At 41.5% G+C, this 17,626-nt stretch overlaps 1 protein-coding gene across 2 annotated transcripts in view; it reads right to left on the reverse strand.

Annotated features, from left to right (window-relative positions):
* LOC129813636 (guanine nucleotide-binding protein G(olf) subunit alpha-like) overlaps positions 1–17,626 on the reverse strand; it is a 232,549-nt gene that overhangs the window by 133,527 nt on the left and 81,396 nt on the right. For both annotated transcript variants that reach the window (XM_055866004.1, XM_055866005.1), the window contains exons 3-4: positions 4,808–4,862; positions 4,218–4,337 (exon numbers count right to left, since the gene is read on the reverse strand). In XM_055866004.1, coding sequence (XP_055721979.1) covers positions 4,218–4,337; positions 4,808–4,862 — 175 coding nt within the window. The remainder of the gene's footprint in view (positions 1–4,217; positions 4,338–4,807; positions 4,863–17,626) is intronic.

The following is a 17,626-nucleotide window of genomic DNA, read 5'->3' on the forward strand; positions in this document are numbered from 1 at the left end:
CACTCTGCCAAACCAAATCAAATTGTATTTATCACATGCTCCAAATACAACCGGTGTAGACCTTACTGTGAAATGCTTACTTACAAGCCCTTAACCAACAATGCAGTTCAAGAAATTGAGTTAACAAAATATTTATTAAATAAATTAAAGTAAAAAAGAATAAAAAGTAACACAAGAAGATTACATAATAACGAGGCTATATACAGGGGGTACCGGTACTGAGTCAATGTGCCGGAGTACAGGTTAGTCGAGGTAATTTCTAAAGTGACTAGATAATAGAGAGCGAGAAGCAGCAGTGTAAAAGACCTGGCGCTCCGGTACCGCTTGCCGTGCGGTAGCAGAGAAAACAGTCTATGACCATTTTTTGGGCCGTTCCTTTGACACCGCCTGGTATAGAGGATATCAGGAAGCTCGGCCCCAGTGATGTACTGGGTCGTACGCACTACCCTCTGTAGCGCCTTACGGTCAGATGCCGAGCAGTTGCCACACCAAGCGGTGATGAAACCGGTCAGGATGCTCTCGATGGTGCAGCTGTAGAACATGATATGACAGGTGAAATGAACAACTTCATCTAGTGACGTATTACACAAGTTGACTGCAGGTATTCATTTTAAAAAGTAGCTACAAATATTAAAGAAATAGTTTCAACGGTACTGAAAAAACCATCCGGGTACACAGTATACCGCCCGAGCATAAACCACCCACACAGATAACTGTCTGTCAGTATGACAGGGCCTATCATGTAGGCCTCTCATGTTGTCATCACTAGGCCACGCTGACAGAGGGAGAAAACATCCCACAAGAAAGTTGTGGATTACAACAGGTTGTTATGTTGACATTAGGGTTCATATTTTCCCGGTATTTTACTAAAGTTCCATCCCGAGAATTAAATCGATTTTTCTCCCGGGTAACCTGGTATTTCCCGCCAAAATATAAGTGTTAATTCAAAAGCATTTTGAAGCTTTGATCAGCATGAAAATTCAAACCTGATGCTACCTGAGCCTAATGAGCCCTACATTAAAACCACATCTAATGAGCCCTACATTAACCACATTTAATGAGCCCTACATTAACCACATTTAATGAGCCCTACATTAACCACATTTAATGAGCCCTACATTAACCACATTTAATGAGCCCTACATTAACCACATTTAATGAGCCCTACATTAACCACATTTAATGAGCCCTACATTAACCACATTTAATGAGCCCAAGACCCAAATAAGTGTGCTGTTATCCAATACATATATGATATAGTCCACTGCACATTACGCACCACTGTAAAACATAACAGCCTATAGATGTAGCTAGCTATATGCTCTCTTGGGTCTGTCCCCCACCCCGAGACGGGCAGTCTGTCCCCCGCCCCGAGACGGGCAGTCTGTCCCCCGCCCCGAGACGGGCAGTCTGTCCCCCGCCCCGAGACGGGCAGTCTGTCCCCCGCCCCGAGACGGGCAGTCTGTCCCCCGCCCCGAGACGGGCAGTCTGTCCCCCGCCCCGAGACGGGCAGTCTGTCCCCCGCCCCGAGACGGGCAGTCTGTCCCCCACCCCGAGACGGGCAGTCTGTCCCCCACCCCGAGACGGGCAGTCTGTCCCCCACCCTGAGCGTTGATTCAGAGACCATAGAGAAGACAGATTTAGACATCACATAATTGACCAGTTCCATTTTCAGGCCATAATATTCATATAAATACATTTAAATCAGTATCTCGCAGTTATTTATCCCGGAAAACGGGAGTGGTTTTTTGGCGGTAAATCTCAGTAACCGGGTTACCGCCATTCAAACCAGGCCTAACCCCAGGAACCAGGCGTAACCCTCTGTTCCCCTGACAGGAACCAGGCGTAACCCTCTGTTCCCCTGACAGGAACCAGGCGTAACCCTCTGTTCCCCTGACAGGAACCAGGCCTAACCCTCTGTTCCCCTGACAGGAACCAGGCCTAACCCTCTGTTCCCCTGACAGGAACCAGGCCTAACCCTCTGTTCCCCTGACAGGAACCAAGCCTAACCCTCTGTTCCCCTGACAGGAACCAAGCCTAACCCTCTGTTCCCCTGACAGGAACCAGGCCTAACCCTCTGTTCCCCTGACAGGAACCAGGCCTAACCCTCTGTTCCCCTGACAGGAACCAGGCCTAACCCTCTGTTCCCCTGACAGGAACCAGGCCTAACCCTCTGTTCCCCTGACAGGAACCAAGCCTAACCCTCTGTTCCCCTGACAGGAACCAGACCTAACCCTCTGTTCCCCTGACAGGAACCAGGCCTAACCCTCTGTTCCCCTGACAGGAACCAGGCCTAACCCTCTGTTCCCCTGACAGGAACACAACTGATGACCATCACAACTGTTGACCATCACAACTGTTGACCATCACAACTGTTGACCATCACAACTGTTGACCACAGAGTCTCCCGAGGAAAAACGGGTCAACATATATATACAGTGGGGAGAACAAGTATTTGATACACTGCCGATTTTGCAGGTTTTCCTACTTACAAAGCATGTAGAGGTCTGTCATTTTTATCATAGGTACACTTCAACTGTGAGAGACGGAATCTAAAACAAAAATACAGAAAATCACATTGTATAATTTTTAAGTAATTAATTTGCATTTTATTGCAAGACATAAGTATTTGATCACCTTCCAACCAGTAAGAATTCCGGCTCTCACAGACCTGTTAGTTTTTCTTTAAGAAGCCCTCCTGTTCTCCACTCATTACCTGTATTAACTGCACCTGTTTGAACTCGTTACCTGTATAAAAGACACCTGTCCACACACTCAATCAAACAGACTCCAACCTCTCCACAATGGCCAAGACCAGAGAGCTGTGTAAGGACATCAGGGATAAAATTGTAGACCTGCACAAGGCTGGGATGGGCTACAGGACAATAGGCAAGCAGCTTGGTGAGAAGGCAACAACTGTTGGCGCAATTATTAGAAAATGGAAGAAGTTCAAGATGACTGTCAATCATCCTCGGTCTGGGGCTCCATGCAAGATCTCACCTCGTGGGGCATCAATGATCATGAGGAAGGTGAGGGATCAGCCCAGAACTACACGGCAGGACCTGGTCAATGACCTGAAGAGAGCTGGGACCACAGTCTCAAAGAAAACCATTAGTAACACACTATGCCGTCATGGATTAAAATACTGCAGCGCACGCAAGGTCCCCCTGCTCAAGCCAGGGCATGTCCAGGCCCGTCTGAAGTTTGCCAATGACCATCTGGATGATCCAGAGGAAGAATGGGAGAAGGTCATGTGGTCTGATGAGACAAAAATTGAGCTTTTTGGTCTAAACTCCACTCGCCGTGTTTGGAGGAAGAAGAAGGATGAGTACAACCCCAAGAACACCATCCCAACCGTGAAGCATGGAGGTGGAAACATCATTCTTTGGGGATGCTTTTCTGCAAAGGGGACAGGACGACTGCACTGTATTGAGGGAAGGATGGATTTGGCCATGTATCGCGAGATCTTGGCCAACAACCTCCTTCCCTCAGTAAGAGCATTGAAGATGGGTCGTGGCTGGGTCTTCCAGCATGACAACGACCCGAAACACACAGCCAGGGAAACTAAGGAGTGGCTCCGTAAGAAGCATCTCAAGGTCCTGGAGTGGCCTAGCCAGTCTCCAGACCTGAACCCAATAGAAAATCTTTGGAGGGCGCTGAAAGTCCGTATTGCCCAGCGACAGCCCCGAAACCTGAAGGATCTGGAGAAGGTCTGTATGGAGGAGTGGGACAAAATCCCTGCTGCAGTGTGTGCAAACCTGGTCAAGAACTCCAGGAAACGTATGATCTCTGTAATTGCAAACAAAGGTTTCTGTACCAAATATTAAGTTCTGCTTTTCTGATGTATCAAATACTTATGTCATGCAATAAAATGCAAATTAATTACTTAAAAATCATACAATGTGATTTTCTGGATTTTTGTTTTAGATTCCGTCTCTCACAGTTGAAGTGTACCTATGATAAAAATTACAGACCTCTACATGCTTTGTAAGTAGGAAAACCTGCAAAATCGTCAGTGTATCAAATACTTGTTCTCCCCACTGTATATATTTTAAATTAAAATAACAACTGTTGACCACACCAGGCTCTCACTCATACACACACACACACACACACACACACACACACACACACACACACACACACACACACACACACACACACACACACACACACACACACACACACCTGAATGAAAACCTAAACAGCCATCTTACCTGTGTGTAGTCAAAGTCCGAGAGAGGAGCTATGCTTTCGATGTAGTCGATTCTGAACCGGTCTTCGGGGTTGGCTAGAGTGACTGGGGGTGTCAAGGTGCTCATCGCTGACACTATCGTCTAGAAAGAGGAGAAACGCACCGCCGTTAAGATGGATAAATACAGGCTAAATGAGCTCATAAGCCCTATCTATTAAGGGAAATAGGATTGGGGTGCCCTGGGTTATGGTCAACAGTAATGCTATATATATATATATATATATATAACGGGCCCTTCGGAACGCTACATGTCGGTGATGGAAGACGGGGTAAAATTGTACTTCGATGGATCCCTTGACCCGGACTCCTCCTTGGAGCTAACTGCGTTTGAGGCGGTGTACGGCGGCCAGGAACAAAAACTCCCTATTAGTCGGGCCCAATGGAGAAACCCTGGGAGGACCAGTCTCCTTGGATGGATATATATATATATATATATATATATATATATATATATATATATAGGGAATAGGGTGGTATTTGGTACACACAGAATAACCTGGTAAACCACGTGTTTACTTAAAACAGGACACAGATTAATGCTAGCCTACTCACCACTATGGCATCCTTCACGTTTTTCCGAATATCTTGGATTTTCTGTTTCTTTTCTCTGACGAAGGAGGACAGAACACAGGCATTAGGAGATAGTAACCAACAGAGATAACAACAAAGATAACATCAGCACAATATTCCTCGTCTATGAACCTACAGATCCCACTATGGAAGGCTGGGTAGTTCCTCTCCAGTTGTAGGCCCTGATGTTAACACGCTAGAGTCGGTATGTGTTGAGGCCAGACAGGAAGTAAGATATCTCTACCAGTACAACTGTAGTCCTATGTAACTCAGACAGTAAGATATCTCTACCAGTACAACTGTAGTCCTATGTAACTCAGACAGTAAGATATCTCTACCAGTACAACTGTAGTCCTATGTAACTCAGACAGTAAGATATCTCTACCAGTACAACTGTAGTCCTATGTAACTCAGACAGTAAGATATCTCTACCAGTACAACTGTAGTCCTATGTAACTCAGACAGACAGTAAGATATCTCTACCAGTACAACTGTAGTCCTATGTAACTCAGACAGTAAGATATCTCTACCAGTACAACTGTAGTCCTATGTAACTCAGACAGTAAGATATCTCTACCAGTACAACTGTAGTCCTATGTAACTCAGACAGTAAGATATCTCTACCAGTACAACTGTAGTCCTATGTAACTCAGACAGTAAGATATCTCTACCAGTACAACCGTAGTCCTATGTAACTCAGACAGACAGTAAGATATCTCTACCAGTACAACCGTAGTCCTATGTAACTCAGACAGGCAGTAAGATATCTCTACCAGTACAACCGTAGTCCTATGTAACTCAGACAGTAAGATATCTCTACCAGTACAACTGTAGTCCTATGTAACTCAGACAGTAAGATATCTCTACCAGTACAACCGTAGTCCTATGTAACTCAGACAGGCAGTAAGATATCACTACCAGTACAACTGTAGTCCTATGTAACTCAGACAGTAAGATATCTCTACCAGTACAACTGTAGTCCTATGTAACTCAGACAGTAAGATATCTCTACCAGTACACCTGTAGTCCTATGTAACTCAGACAGACAGTAAGATATCTCTACCAGTACAACCGTAGTCCTATGTAACTCAGACAGACAGTAAGATATCTCTACCAGTACAACCGTAGTCCTATGTAACTCAGACAGACAGTAAGATATCTCTACCAGTACAACCGTAGTCCTATGTAACTCAGACAGACAGTAAGATATCTCTACCAGTACAACCGTAGTCCTATGTAACTCAGACAGTAAGATATCTCTACCAGTACAACCGTAGTCCTATGTAACTCAGACAGGCAGTAAGATATCTCTACCAGTACAACTGTAGTCCTATGTAACTCAGACAGTAAGATATCTCTACCAGTACAACTGTAGTCCTATGTAACTCAGACAGTAAGATATCTCTACCAGTACAACTGTAGTCCTATGTAACTCAGACAGTAAGATATCTCTACCAGTACAACTGTAGTCCTATGTAACTCAGACAGTAAGATATCTCTACCAGTACAACTGTAGTCCTATGTAACTCAGACAGTAAGATATCTCTACCAGTACAACTGTAGTCCTATGTAACTCAGACAGTAAGATATCTCTACCAGTACAACTGTAGTCCTATGTAACTCAGACAGTAAGATATCTCTACCAGTACAACCGTAATCCTATTTAACTCAGACAGACAGTAAGATATCTCTACCAGTACAACCGTAGTCCTATGTAACTCAGACAGGCAGTAAGATATCTCTACCAGTACAACCGTAGTCCTATGTAACTCAGACAGTAAGATATCTCTACCAGTACAACTGTAGTCCTATGTAACTCAGACAGTAAGATATCTCTACCAGTACAACCGTAGTCCTATGTAACTCAGACAGACAGTAAGATATCTCTACCAGTACAACTGTAGTCCTATGTAACTCAGACAGTAAGATATCTCTACCAGTACAACCGTAGTCCTATGTAACTCAGACAGGCAGTAAGATATCTCTACCAGTACAACCGTAGTCCTATGTAACTAAGACAGTAAGATATCTCTACCAGTACAACCGTAGTCCTATGTAACTCAGACAGTAAGATATCTCTACCAGTACAACTGTAGTCCTATGTAACTCAGACAGTAAGATATCTCTACCAGTACAACCGTAGTCCTATGTAACTCAGACAGGCAGTAAGATATCTCTACCAGTACAACTGTAGTCCTATGTAACTCAGACAGTAAGATATCTCTACCAGTACAACTGTAGTCCTATGTAACTCAGACAGTAAGATATCTCTACCAGTACAACTGTAGTCCTATGTAACTCAGACAGTAAGATATCTCTACCAGTACAACTGTAGTCCTATGTAACTCAGACAGTAAGATATCTCTACCAGTACAACTGTAGTCCTATGTAACTCAGACAGTAAGATATCTCTACCAGTACAACTGTAGTCCTATGTAACTCAGACAGACAGTAAGATATCTCTACCAGTACAACTGTAGTCCTATGTAACTCAGACAGTAAGATATCTCTACCACTACAACTGTAGTCCTATGTAACTCAGACAGTAAGATATCTCTACCAGTACAACCGTAGTCCTATGTAACTCAGACAGACAGTAAGATATCTCTACCAGTACAACTGTAGTCCTATGTAACTCAGACAGTAAGATATCTCTACCAGTACAACTGTAGTCCTATGTAACTCAGACAGTAAGATATCTCTACCAGTACAACCGTAGTCCTATGTAACTCAGACAGTAAGATATCTCTACCAGTACAACTGTAGTCCTATGTAACTCAGACAGGCAGTAAGATATCTCTACCAGTACAACCGTAGTCCTATGTAACTCAGACAGTAAGATATCTCTACCAGTACAACTGTAGTCCTATGTAACTCAGACAGTAAGATATCTCTACCAGTACAACCGTAGTCCTATGTAACTCAGACAGGCAGTAAGATATCTCTACCAGTACAACTGTAGTCCTATGTAACTCAGACAGTAAGATATCTCTACCAGTACAACTGTAGTCCTATGTAACTCAGACAGACAGTAAGATATCTCTACCAGTACAACTGTAGTCCTATGTAACTCAGACAGTAAGATATCTCTACCAGTACAACTGTAGTCCTATGTAACTCAGACAGTAAGATATCTCTACCAGTACAACTGTAGTCCTATGTAACTCAGACAGTAAGATATCTCTACCAGTACAACCGTAGTCCTATGTAACTCAGACAGACAGTAAGATATCTCTACCAGTACAACCGTAGTCCTATGTAACTCAGACAGGCAGTAAGATATCTCTACCAGTACAACCGTAGTCCTATGTAACTCAGACAGTAAGATATCTCTACCAGTACAACTGTAGTCCTATGTAACTCAGACAGTAAGATATCTCTACCAGTACAACCGTAGTCCTATGTAACTCAGACAGGCAGTAAGATATCACTACCAGTACAACTGTAGTCCTATGTAACTCAGACAGTAAGATATCTCTACCAGTACAACTGTAGTCCTATGTAACTCAGACAGTAAGATATCTCTACCAGTACACCTGTAGTCCTATGTAACTCAGACAGACAGTAAGATATCTCTACCAGTACAACCGTAGTCCTATGTAACTCAGACAGACAGTAAGATATCTCTACCAGTACAACCGTAGTCCTATGTAACTCAGACAGACAGTAAGATATCTCTACCAGTACAACCGTAGTCCTATGTAACTCAGACAGACAGTAAGATATCTCTACCAGTACAACCGTAGTCCTATGTAACTCAGACAGTAAGATATCTCTACCAGTACAACCGTAGTCCTATGTAACTCAGACAGGCAGTAAGATATCTCTACCAGTACAACTGTAGTCCTATGTAACTCAGACAGTAAGATATCTCTACCAGTACAACTGTAGTCCTATGTAACTCAGACAGTAAGATATCTCTACCAGTACAACTGTAGTCCTATGTAACTCAGACAGTAAGATATCTCTACCAGTACAACTGTAGTCCTATGTAACTCAGACAGTAAGATATCTCTACCAGTACAACTGTAGTCCTATGTAACTCAGACAGTAAGATATCTCTACCAGTACAACTGTAGTCCTATGTAACTCAGACAGTAAGATATCTCTACCAGTACAACTGTAGTCCTATGTAACTCAGACAGTAAGATATCTCTACCAGTACAACCGTAATCCTATTTAACTCAGACAGACAGTAAGATATCTCTACCAGTACAACCGTAGTCCTATGTAACTCAGACAGGCAGTAAGATATCTCTACCAGTACAACTGTAGTCCTATGTAACTCAGACAGTAAGATATCTCTACCAGTACAACTGTAGTCCTATGTAACTCAGACAGTAAGATATCTCTACCAGTACAACTGTAGTCCTATGTAACTCAGACAGTAAGATATCTCTACCAGTACAACTGTAGTCCTATGTAACTCAGACAGTAAGATATCTCTACCAGTACAACTGTAGTCCTATGTAACTCAGACAGTAAGATATCTCTACCAGTACAACTGTAGTCCTATGTAACTCAGACAGTAAGATATCTCTACCAGTACAACTGTAGTCCTATGTAACTCAGACAGTAAGATATCTCTACCAGTACAACCGTAATCCTATTTAACTCAGACAGACAGTAAGATATCTCTACCAGTACAACCGTAGTCCTATGTAACTCAGACAGGCAGTAAGATATCTCTACCAGTACAACCGTAGTCCTATGTAACTCAGACAGTAAGATATCTCTACCAGTACAACTGTAGTCCTATGTAACTCAGACAGTAAGATATCTCTACCAGTACAACCGTAGTCCTATGTAACTCAGACAGACAGTAAGATATCTCTACCAGTACAACTGTAGTCCTATGTAACTCAGACAGTAAGATATCTCTACCAGTACAACCGTAGTCCTATGTAACTCAGACAGGCAGTAAGATATCTCTACCAGTACAACCGTAGTCCTATGTAACTAAGACAGTAAGATATCTCTACCAGTACAACCGTAGTCCTATGTAACTCAGACAGTAAGATATCTCTACCAGTACAACTGTAGTCCTATGTAACTCAGACAGTAAGATATCTCTACCAGTACAACCGTAGTCCTATGTAACTCAGACAGGCAGTAAGATATCTCTACCAGTACAACTGTAGTCCTATGTAACTCAGACAGTAAGATATCTCTACCAGTACAACTGTAGTCCTATGTAACTCAGACAGTAAGATATCTCTACCAGTACAACTGTAGTCCTATGTAACTCAGACAGTAAGATATCTCTACCAGTACAACTGTAGTCCTATGTAACTCAGACAGTAAGATATCTCTACCAGTACAACTGTAGTCCTATGTAACTCAGACAGACAGTAAGATATCTCTACCAGTACAACTGTAGTCCTATGTAACTCAGACAGTAAGATATCTCTACCACTACAACTGTAGTCCTATGTAACTCAGACAGTAAGATATCTCTACCAGTACAACCGTAGTCCTATGTAACTCAGACAGACAGTAAGATATCTCTACCAGTACAACTGTAGTCCTATGTAACTCAGACAGTAAGATATCTCTACCAGTACAACTGTAGTCCTATGTAACTCAGTAAGATATCTCTACCAGTACAACCGTAGTCCTATGTAACTCAGACAGTAAGATATCTCTACCAGTACAACTGTAGTCCTATGTAACTCAGACAGGCAGTAAGATATCTCTACCAGTACAACCGTAGTCCTATGTAACTCAGACAGTAAGATATCTCTACCAGTACAACTGTAGTCCTATGTAACTCAGACAGTAAGATATCTCTACCAGTACAACCGTAGTCCTATGTAACTCAGACAGGCAGTAAGATATCTCTACCAGTACAACTGTAGTCCTATGTAACTCAGACAGTAAGATATCTCTACCAGTACAACTGTAGTCCTATGTAACTCAGACAGACAGTAAGATATCTCTACCAGTACAACTGTAGTCCTATGTAACTCAGACAGTAAGATATCTCTACCAGTACAACTGTAGTCCTATGTAACTCAGACAGTAAGATATCTCTACCAGTACAACTGTAGTCCTATGTAACTCAGACAGTAAGATATCTCTACCAGTACAACTGTAGTCCTATGTAACTCAGACAGACAGTAAGATATCTCTACCAGTACAACTGTAGTCCTATGTAACTCAGACAGACAGTAAGATATCTCTACCAGTACAACCGTAGTCCTATGTAACTCAGACAGGCAGTAAGATATCTCTACCAGTACAACCATAGTCCTATGTAACTCAGACAGTAAGATATCTCTACCAGTACAACTGTAGTCCTATGTAACTCAGACAGTAAGATATCTCTACCAGTACAACCGTAGTCCTATGTAACTCAGACAGTAAGATATCTCTACCAGTACAACTGTAGTCCTATGTAACTCAGACAGTAAGATATCTCTACCAGTACAACCGTAGTCCTATGTAACTCAGACAAGCAGTAAGATATCTCTACCAGTACAACTGTAGTCCTATGTAACTCAGACAGTAAGATATCTCTACCAGTACAACTGTAGTCCTATGTAACTCAGACAGTAAGATATCTCTACCAGTACAACTGTAGTCCTATGTAACTCAGACAGTAAGATATCTCTACCAGTACAACTGTAGTCCTATGTAACTCAGACAGTAAGATATCTCTACCAGTACAACTGTAGTCCTATGTAACTCAGACAGTAAGATATCTCTACCACTACAACTGTAGTCCTATGTAACTCAGACAGTAAGATATCTCTACCAGTACAACCGTAGTCCTATGTAACTCAGACAGACAGTAAGATATCTCTACCAGTACAACTGTAGTCCTATGTAACTCAGACAGTAAGATATCTCTACCAGTACAACTGTAGTCCTATGTAACTCAGTAAGATATCTCTACCAGTACAACCGTAGTCCTATGTAACTCAGACAGTAAGATATCTCTACCAGTACAACTGTAGTCCTATGTAACTCAGACAGGCAGTAAGATATCTCTACCAGTACAACTGTAGTCCTATGTAACTCAGACAGTAAGATATCTCTACCACTACAACTGTAGTCCTATGTAACTCAGACAGTAAGATATCTCTACCAGTACAACTGTAGTCCTATGTAACTCAGACAGTAAGATATCTCTACCAGTACAACTGTAGTCCTATGTAACTCAGACAGTAAGATATCTCTACCAGTACAACTGTAGTCCTATGTAACTCAGACAGTAAGATATCTCTACCAGTACAACTGTAGTCCTATGTAACTCAGACAGACAGTAAGATATCTCTACCAGTACAACTGTAGTCCTATGTAACTCAGACAGTAAGATATCTCTACCACTACAACTGTAGTCCTATGTAACTCAGACAGTAAGATATCTCTACCAGTACAACCGTAGTCCTATGTAACTCAGACAGACAGTAAGATATCTCTACCAGTACAACTGTAGTCCTATGTAACTCAGACAGTAAGATATCTCTACCAGTACAACTGTAGTCCTATGTAACTCAGTAAGATATCTCTACCAGTACAACCGTAGTCCTATGTAACTCAGACAGTAAGATATCTCTACCAGTACAACTGTAGTCCTATGTAACTCAGACAGGCAGTAAGATATCTCTACCAGTACAACTGTAGTCCTATGTAACTCAGACAGTAAGATATCTCTACCAGTACACCTGTAGTCCTATGTAACTCAGACAGTAAGATATCTCTACCAGTACAACCGTAGTCCTATGTAACTCAGACAGGCAGTAAGATATCTCTACCAGTACAACCGTAGTCCTATGTAACTCAGACAGTAAGATATCTCTACCAGTACAACTGTAGTCCTATGTAACTCAGACAGTAAGATATCTCTACCAGTACAACTGTAGTCCTATGTAACTCAGACAGTAAGATATCTCTACCAGTACAACTGTAGTCCTATGTAACTCAGACAGTAAGATATCTCTACCAGTACAACTGTAGTCCTATGTAACTCAGACAGTAAGATATCTCTACCAGTACACCTGTAGTCCTATGTAACTCAGACAGTAAGATATCTCTACCAGTACAACCGTAGTCCTATGTAACTCAGACAGACAGTAAGATATCTCTACCAGTACAACCGTAGTCCTATGTAACTCAGACAGACAGTAAGATATCTCTACCAGTACAACCGTAGTCCTATGTAACTCAGACAGGCAGTAAGATATCTCTACCAGTACAACCGTAGTCCTATGTAACTCAGACAGTAAGATATCTCTACCAGTACAACTGTAGTCCTATGTAACTCAGACAGTAAGATATCTCTACCAGTACAACTGTAGTCCTATGTAACTCAGACAGTAAGATATCTCTACCAGTACAACTGTAGTCCTATGTAACTCAGACAGACAGTAAGATATCTCTACCAGTACAACTGTAGTCCTATGTAACTCAGACAGTAAGATATCTCTACCAGTACACCTGTAGTCCTATGTAACTCAGACAGACAGTAAGATATCTCTACCAGTACACCTGTAGTCCTATGTAACTCAGACAGACAGTAAGATATCTCTACCAGTACAACTGTAGTCCTATGTAACTCAGACAGTAAGATATCTCTACCAGTACAACTGTAGTCCTATGTAACTCAGACAGTAAGATATCTCTACCAGTACAACCGTAGTCCTATGTAACTCAGACAGACAGTAAGATATCTCTACCAGTACAACCGTAGTCCTATGTAACTCAGACAGGCAGTAAGATATCTCTACCAGTACAACTGTAGTCCTATGTAACTCAGACAGTAAGATATCTCTACCAGTACAACTGTAGTCCTATGTAACTCAGACAGTAAGATATCTCTACCAGTACAACTGTAGTCCTATGTAACTCAGACAGTAAGATATCTCTACCAGTACAACTGTAGTCCTATGTAACTCAGACAGACAGTAAGATATCTCTACCAGTACAACTGTAGTCCTATGTAACTCAGACAGACAGTAAGATATCTCTACCAGTACAACTGTAGTCCTATGTAACTCAGACAGTAAGATATCTCTACCAGTACAACTGTAGTCCTATGTAACTCAGACAGACAGTAAGATATCTCTACCAGTACAACTGTAGTCCTATGTAACTCAGACAGTAAGATATCTCTACCAGTACAACTGTAGTCCTATGTAACTCAGACAGTAAGATATCTCTACCAGTACAACTGTAGTCCTATGTAACTCAGACAGTAAGATATCTCTACCAGTACAACTGTAGTCCTATGTAACTCAGACAGTAAGATATCTCTACCAGTACAACCGTAGTCCTATGTAACTCAGACAGACAGTAAGATATCTCTACCAGTACAACCGTAGTCCTATGTAACTCAGACAGGCAGTAAGATATCTCTACCAGTACAACCGTAGTCCTATGTAACTCAGACAGTAAGATATCTCTACCAGTACAACTGTAGTCCTATGTAACTCAGACAGTAAGATATCTCTACCAGTACAACCGTAGTCCTATGTAACTCAGACAGGCAGTAAGATATCTCTACCAGTACAACTGTAGTCCTATGTAACTCAGACAGTAAGATATCTCTACCAGTACAACTGTAGTCCTATGTAACTCAGACAGTAAGATATCTCTACCAGTACACCTGTAGTCCTATGTAACTCAGACAGTAAGATATCTCTACCAGTACAACCGTAGTCCTATGTAACTCAGACAGACAGTAAGATATCTCTACCAGTACAACCGTAGTCCTATGTAACTCAGACAGACAGTAAGATATCTCTACCAGTACAACCGTAGTCCTATGTAACTCAGACAGGCAGTAAGATATCTCTACCAGTACAACCGTAGTCCTATGTAACTCAGACAGTAAGATATCTCTACCAGTACAACTGTAGTCCTATGTAACTCAGACAGTAAGATATCTCTACCAGTACAACCGTAGTCCTATGTAACTCAGACAGGCAGTAAGATATCTCTACCAGTACAACTGTAGTCCTATGTAACTCAGACAGTAAGATATCTCTACCAGTACAACTGTAGTCCTATGTAACTCAGACAGTAAGATATCTCTACCAGTACAACTGTAGTCCTATGTAACTCAGACAGTAAGATATCTCTACCAGTACAACTGTAGTCCTATGTAACTCAGACAGACAGTAAGATATCTCTACCAGTACAACTGTAGTCCTATGTAACTCAGACAGTAAGATATCTCTACCAGTACACCTGTAGTCCTATGTAACTCAGACAGACAGTAAGATATCTCTACCAGTACAACTGTAGTCCTATGTAACTCAGACAGTAAGATATCTCTACCAGTACACCTGTAGTCCTATGTAACTCAGACAGTAAGATATCTCTACCAGTACAACCGTAGTCCTATGTAACTCAGACAGTAAGATATCTCTACCAGTACAACTGTAGTCCTATGTAACTCAGACAGTAAGATATCTCTACCAGTACAACCGTAGTCCTATGTAACTCAGACAGGCAGTAAGATATCTCTACCAGTACAACTGTAGTCCTATGTAACTCAGACAGTAAGATATCTCTACCAGTACAACTGTAGTCCTATGTAACTCAGACAGTAAGATATCTCTACCAGTACACCTGTAGTCCTATGTAACTCAGACAGACAGTAAGATATCTCTACCAGTACAACTGTAGTCCTATGTAACTCAGACAGTAAGATATCTCTACCAGTACAACTGTAGTCCTATGTAACTCAGACAGACAGTAAGATATCTCTACCAGTACAACTGTAGTCCTATGTAACTCAGACAGTAAGATATCTCTACCAGTACAACTGTAGTCCTATGTAACTCAGACAGTAAGATATCTCTACCAGTACAACTGTAGTCCTATGTAACTCAGACAGACAGTAAGATATCTCTACCAGTACAACTGTAGTCCTATGTAACTCAGACAGGCAGTAAGATATCTCTACCAGTACAACTGTAGTCCTATGTAACTCAGACAGTAAGATATCTCTACCAGTACAACTGTAGTCCTATGTAACTCAGATAGTAAGATATCTCTACCAGTACAACTGTAGTCCTATGTAACTCAGACAGACAGTAAGATATCTCTACCAGTACAACTGTAGTCCTATGTAACTCAGACAGGCAGTAAGATATCTCTACCAGTACAACTGTAGTCCTATGTAACTCAGACAGTAAGATATCTCTACCAGTACAACTGTAGTCCTATGTAACTCAGACAGGCAGTAAGATATCTCTACCAGTACAACTGTAGTCCTATGTAACTCAGACAGTAAGATATCTCTACCAGTACAACTGTAGTCCTATGTAACTCAGACAGTAAGATATCTCTACCAGTACAACTGTAGTCCTATGTAACTCAGACAGACAGTAAGATATCTCTACCAGTACAACTGTAGTCCTATGTAACTCAGACAGTAAGATATCTCTACCAGTACAACCGTAGTCCTATGTAACTCAGACAGGCAGTAAGATATCTCTACCAGTACAACTGTAGTCCTATGTAACTCAGACAGTAAGATATCTCTACCAGTACAACTGTAGTCCTATGTAACTCAGACAGTAAGATATCTCTACCAGTACACCTGTAGTCCTATGTAACTCAGACAGACAGTAAGATATCTCTACCAGTACAACTGTAGTCCTATGTAACTCAGACAGTAAGATATCTCTACCAGTACAACTGTAGTCCTATGTAACTCAGACAGACAGTAAGATATCTCTACCAGTACAACTGTAGTCCTATGTAACTCAGACAGTAAGATATCTCTACCAGTACAACTGTAGTCCTATGTAACTCAGACAGTAAGATATCTCTACCAGTACAACTGTAGTCCTATGTAACTCAGACAGACAGTAAGATATCTCTACCAGTACAACTGTAGTCCTATGTAACTCAGACAGGCAGTAAGATATCTCTACCAGTACAACTGTAGTCCTATGTAACTCAGACAGTAAGATATCTCTACCAGTACAACTGTAGTCCTATGTAACTCAGATAGTAAGATATCTCTACCAGTACAACTGTAGTCCTATGTAACTCAGACAGACAGTAAGATATCTCTACCAGTACAACTGTAGTCCTATGTAACTCAGACAGGCAGTAAGATATCTCTACCAGTACAACTGTAGTCCTATGTAACTCAGACAGTAAGATATCTCTACCAGTACAACTGTAGTCCTATGTAACTCAGACAGGCAGTAAGATATCTCTACCAGTACAACTGTAGTCCTATGTAACTCAGACAGTAAGATATCTCTACCAGTACAACTGTAGTCCTATGTAACTCAGACAGTAAGATATCTCTACCAGTACAACTGTAGTCCTATGTAACTCAGACAGACAGTAAGATATCTCTACCAGTACAACCGTAGTCCTATGTAACTCAGACAGGCAGTAAGATATCTCTACCAGTACAACCGTAGTCCTATGTAACTCAGACAGTAAGATATCTCTACCAGTACAACTGTAGTCCTATGTAACTCAGACAGTAAGATATCTCTACCAGTACAACCGTAGTCCTATGTAACTCAGACAGGCAGTAAGATATCTCTACCAGTACAACTGTAGTCCTATGTAACTCAGACAGTAAGATATCTCTACCAGTACAACTGTAGTCCTATGTAACTCAGACAGTAAGATATCTCTACCAGTACAACTGTAGTCCTATGTAACTCAGACAGTAAGATATCTCTACCAGGACACCTGTAGTCCTATGTAACTCAGACAGTAAGATATCTCTACCAGTACACCTGTAGTCCTATGTAACTCAGACAGACAGTAAGATATCTCTACCAGTACAACCGTAGTCCTATGTAACTCAGACAGACA

This window comes from Salvelinus fontinalis, chromosome 17, assembly GCF_029448725.1.
Source record: "Salvelinus fontinalis isolate EN_2023a chromosome 17, ASM2944872v1, whole genome shotgun sequence".
Taxonomy (NCBI): Eukaryota; Metazoa; Chordata; class Actinopteri; order Salmoniformes; family Salmonidae; genus Salvelinus; species Salvelinus fontinalis.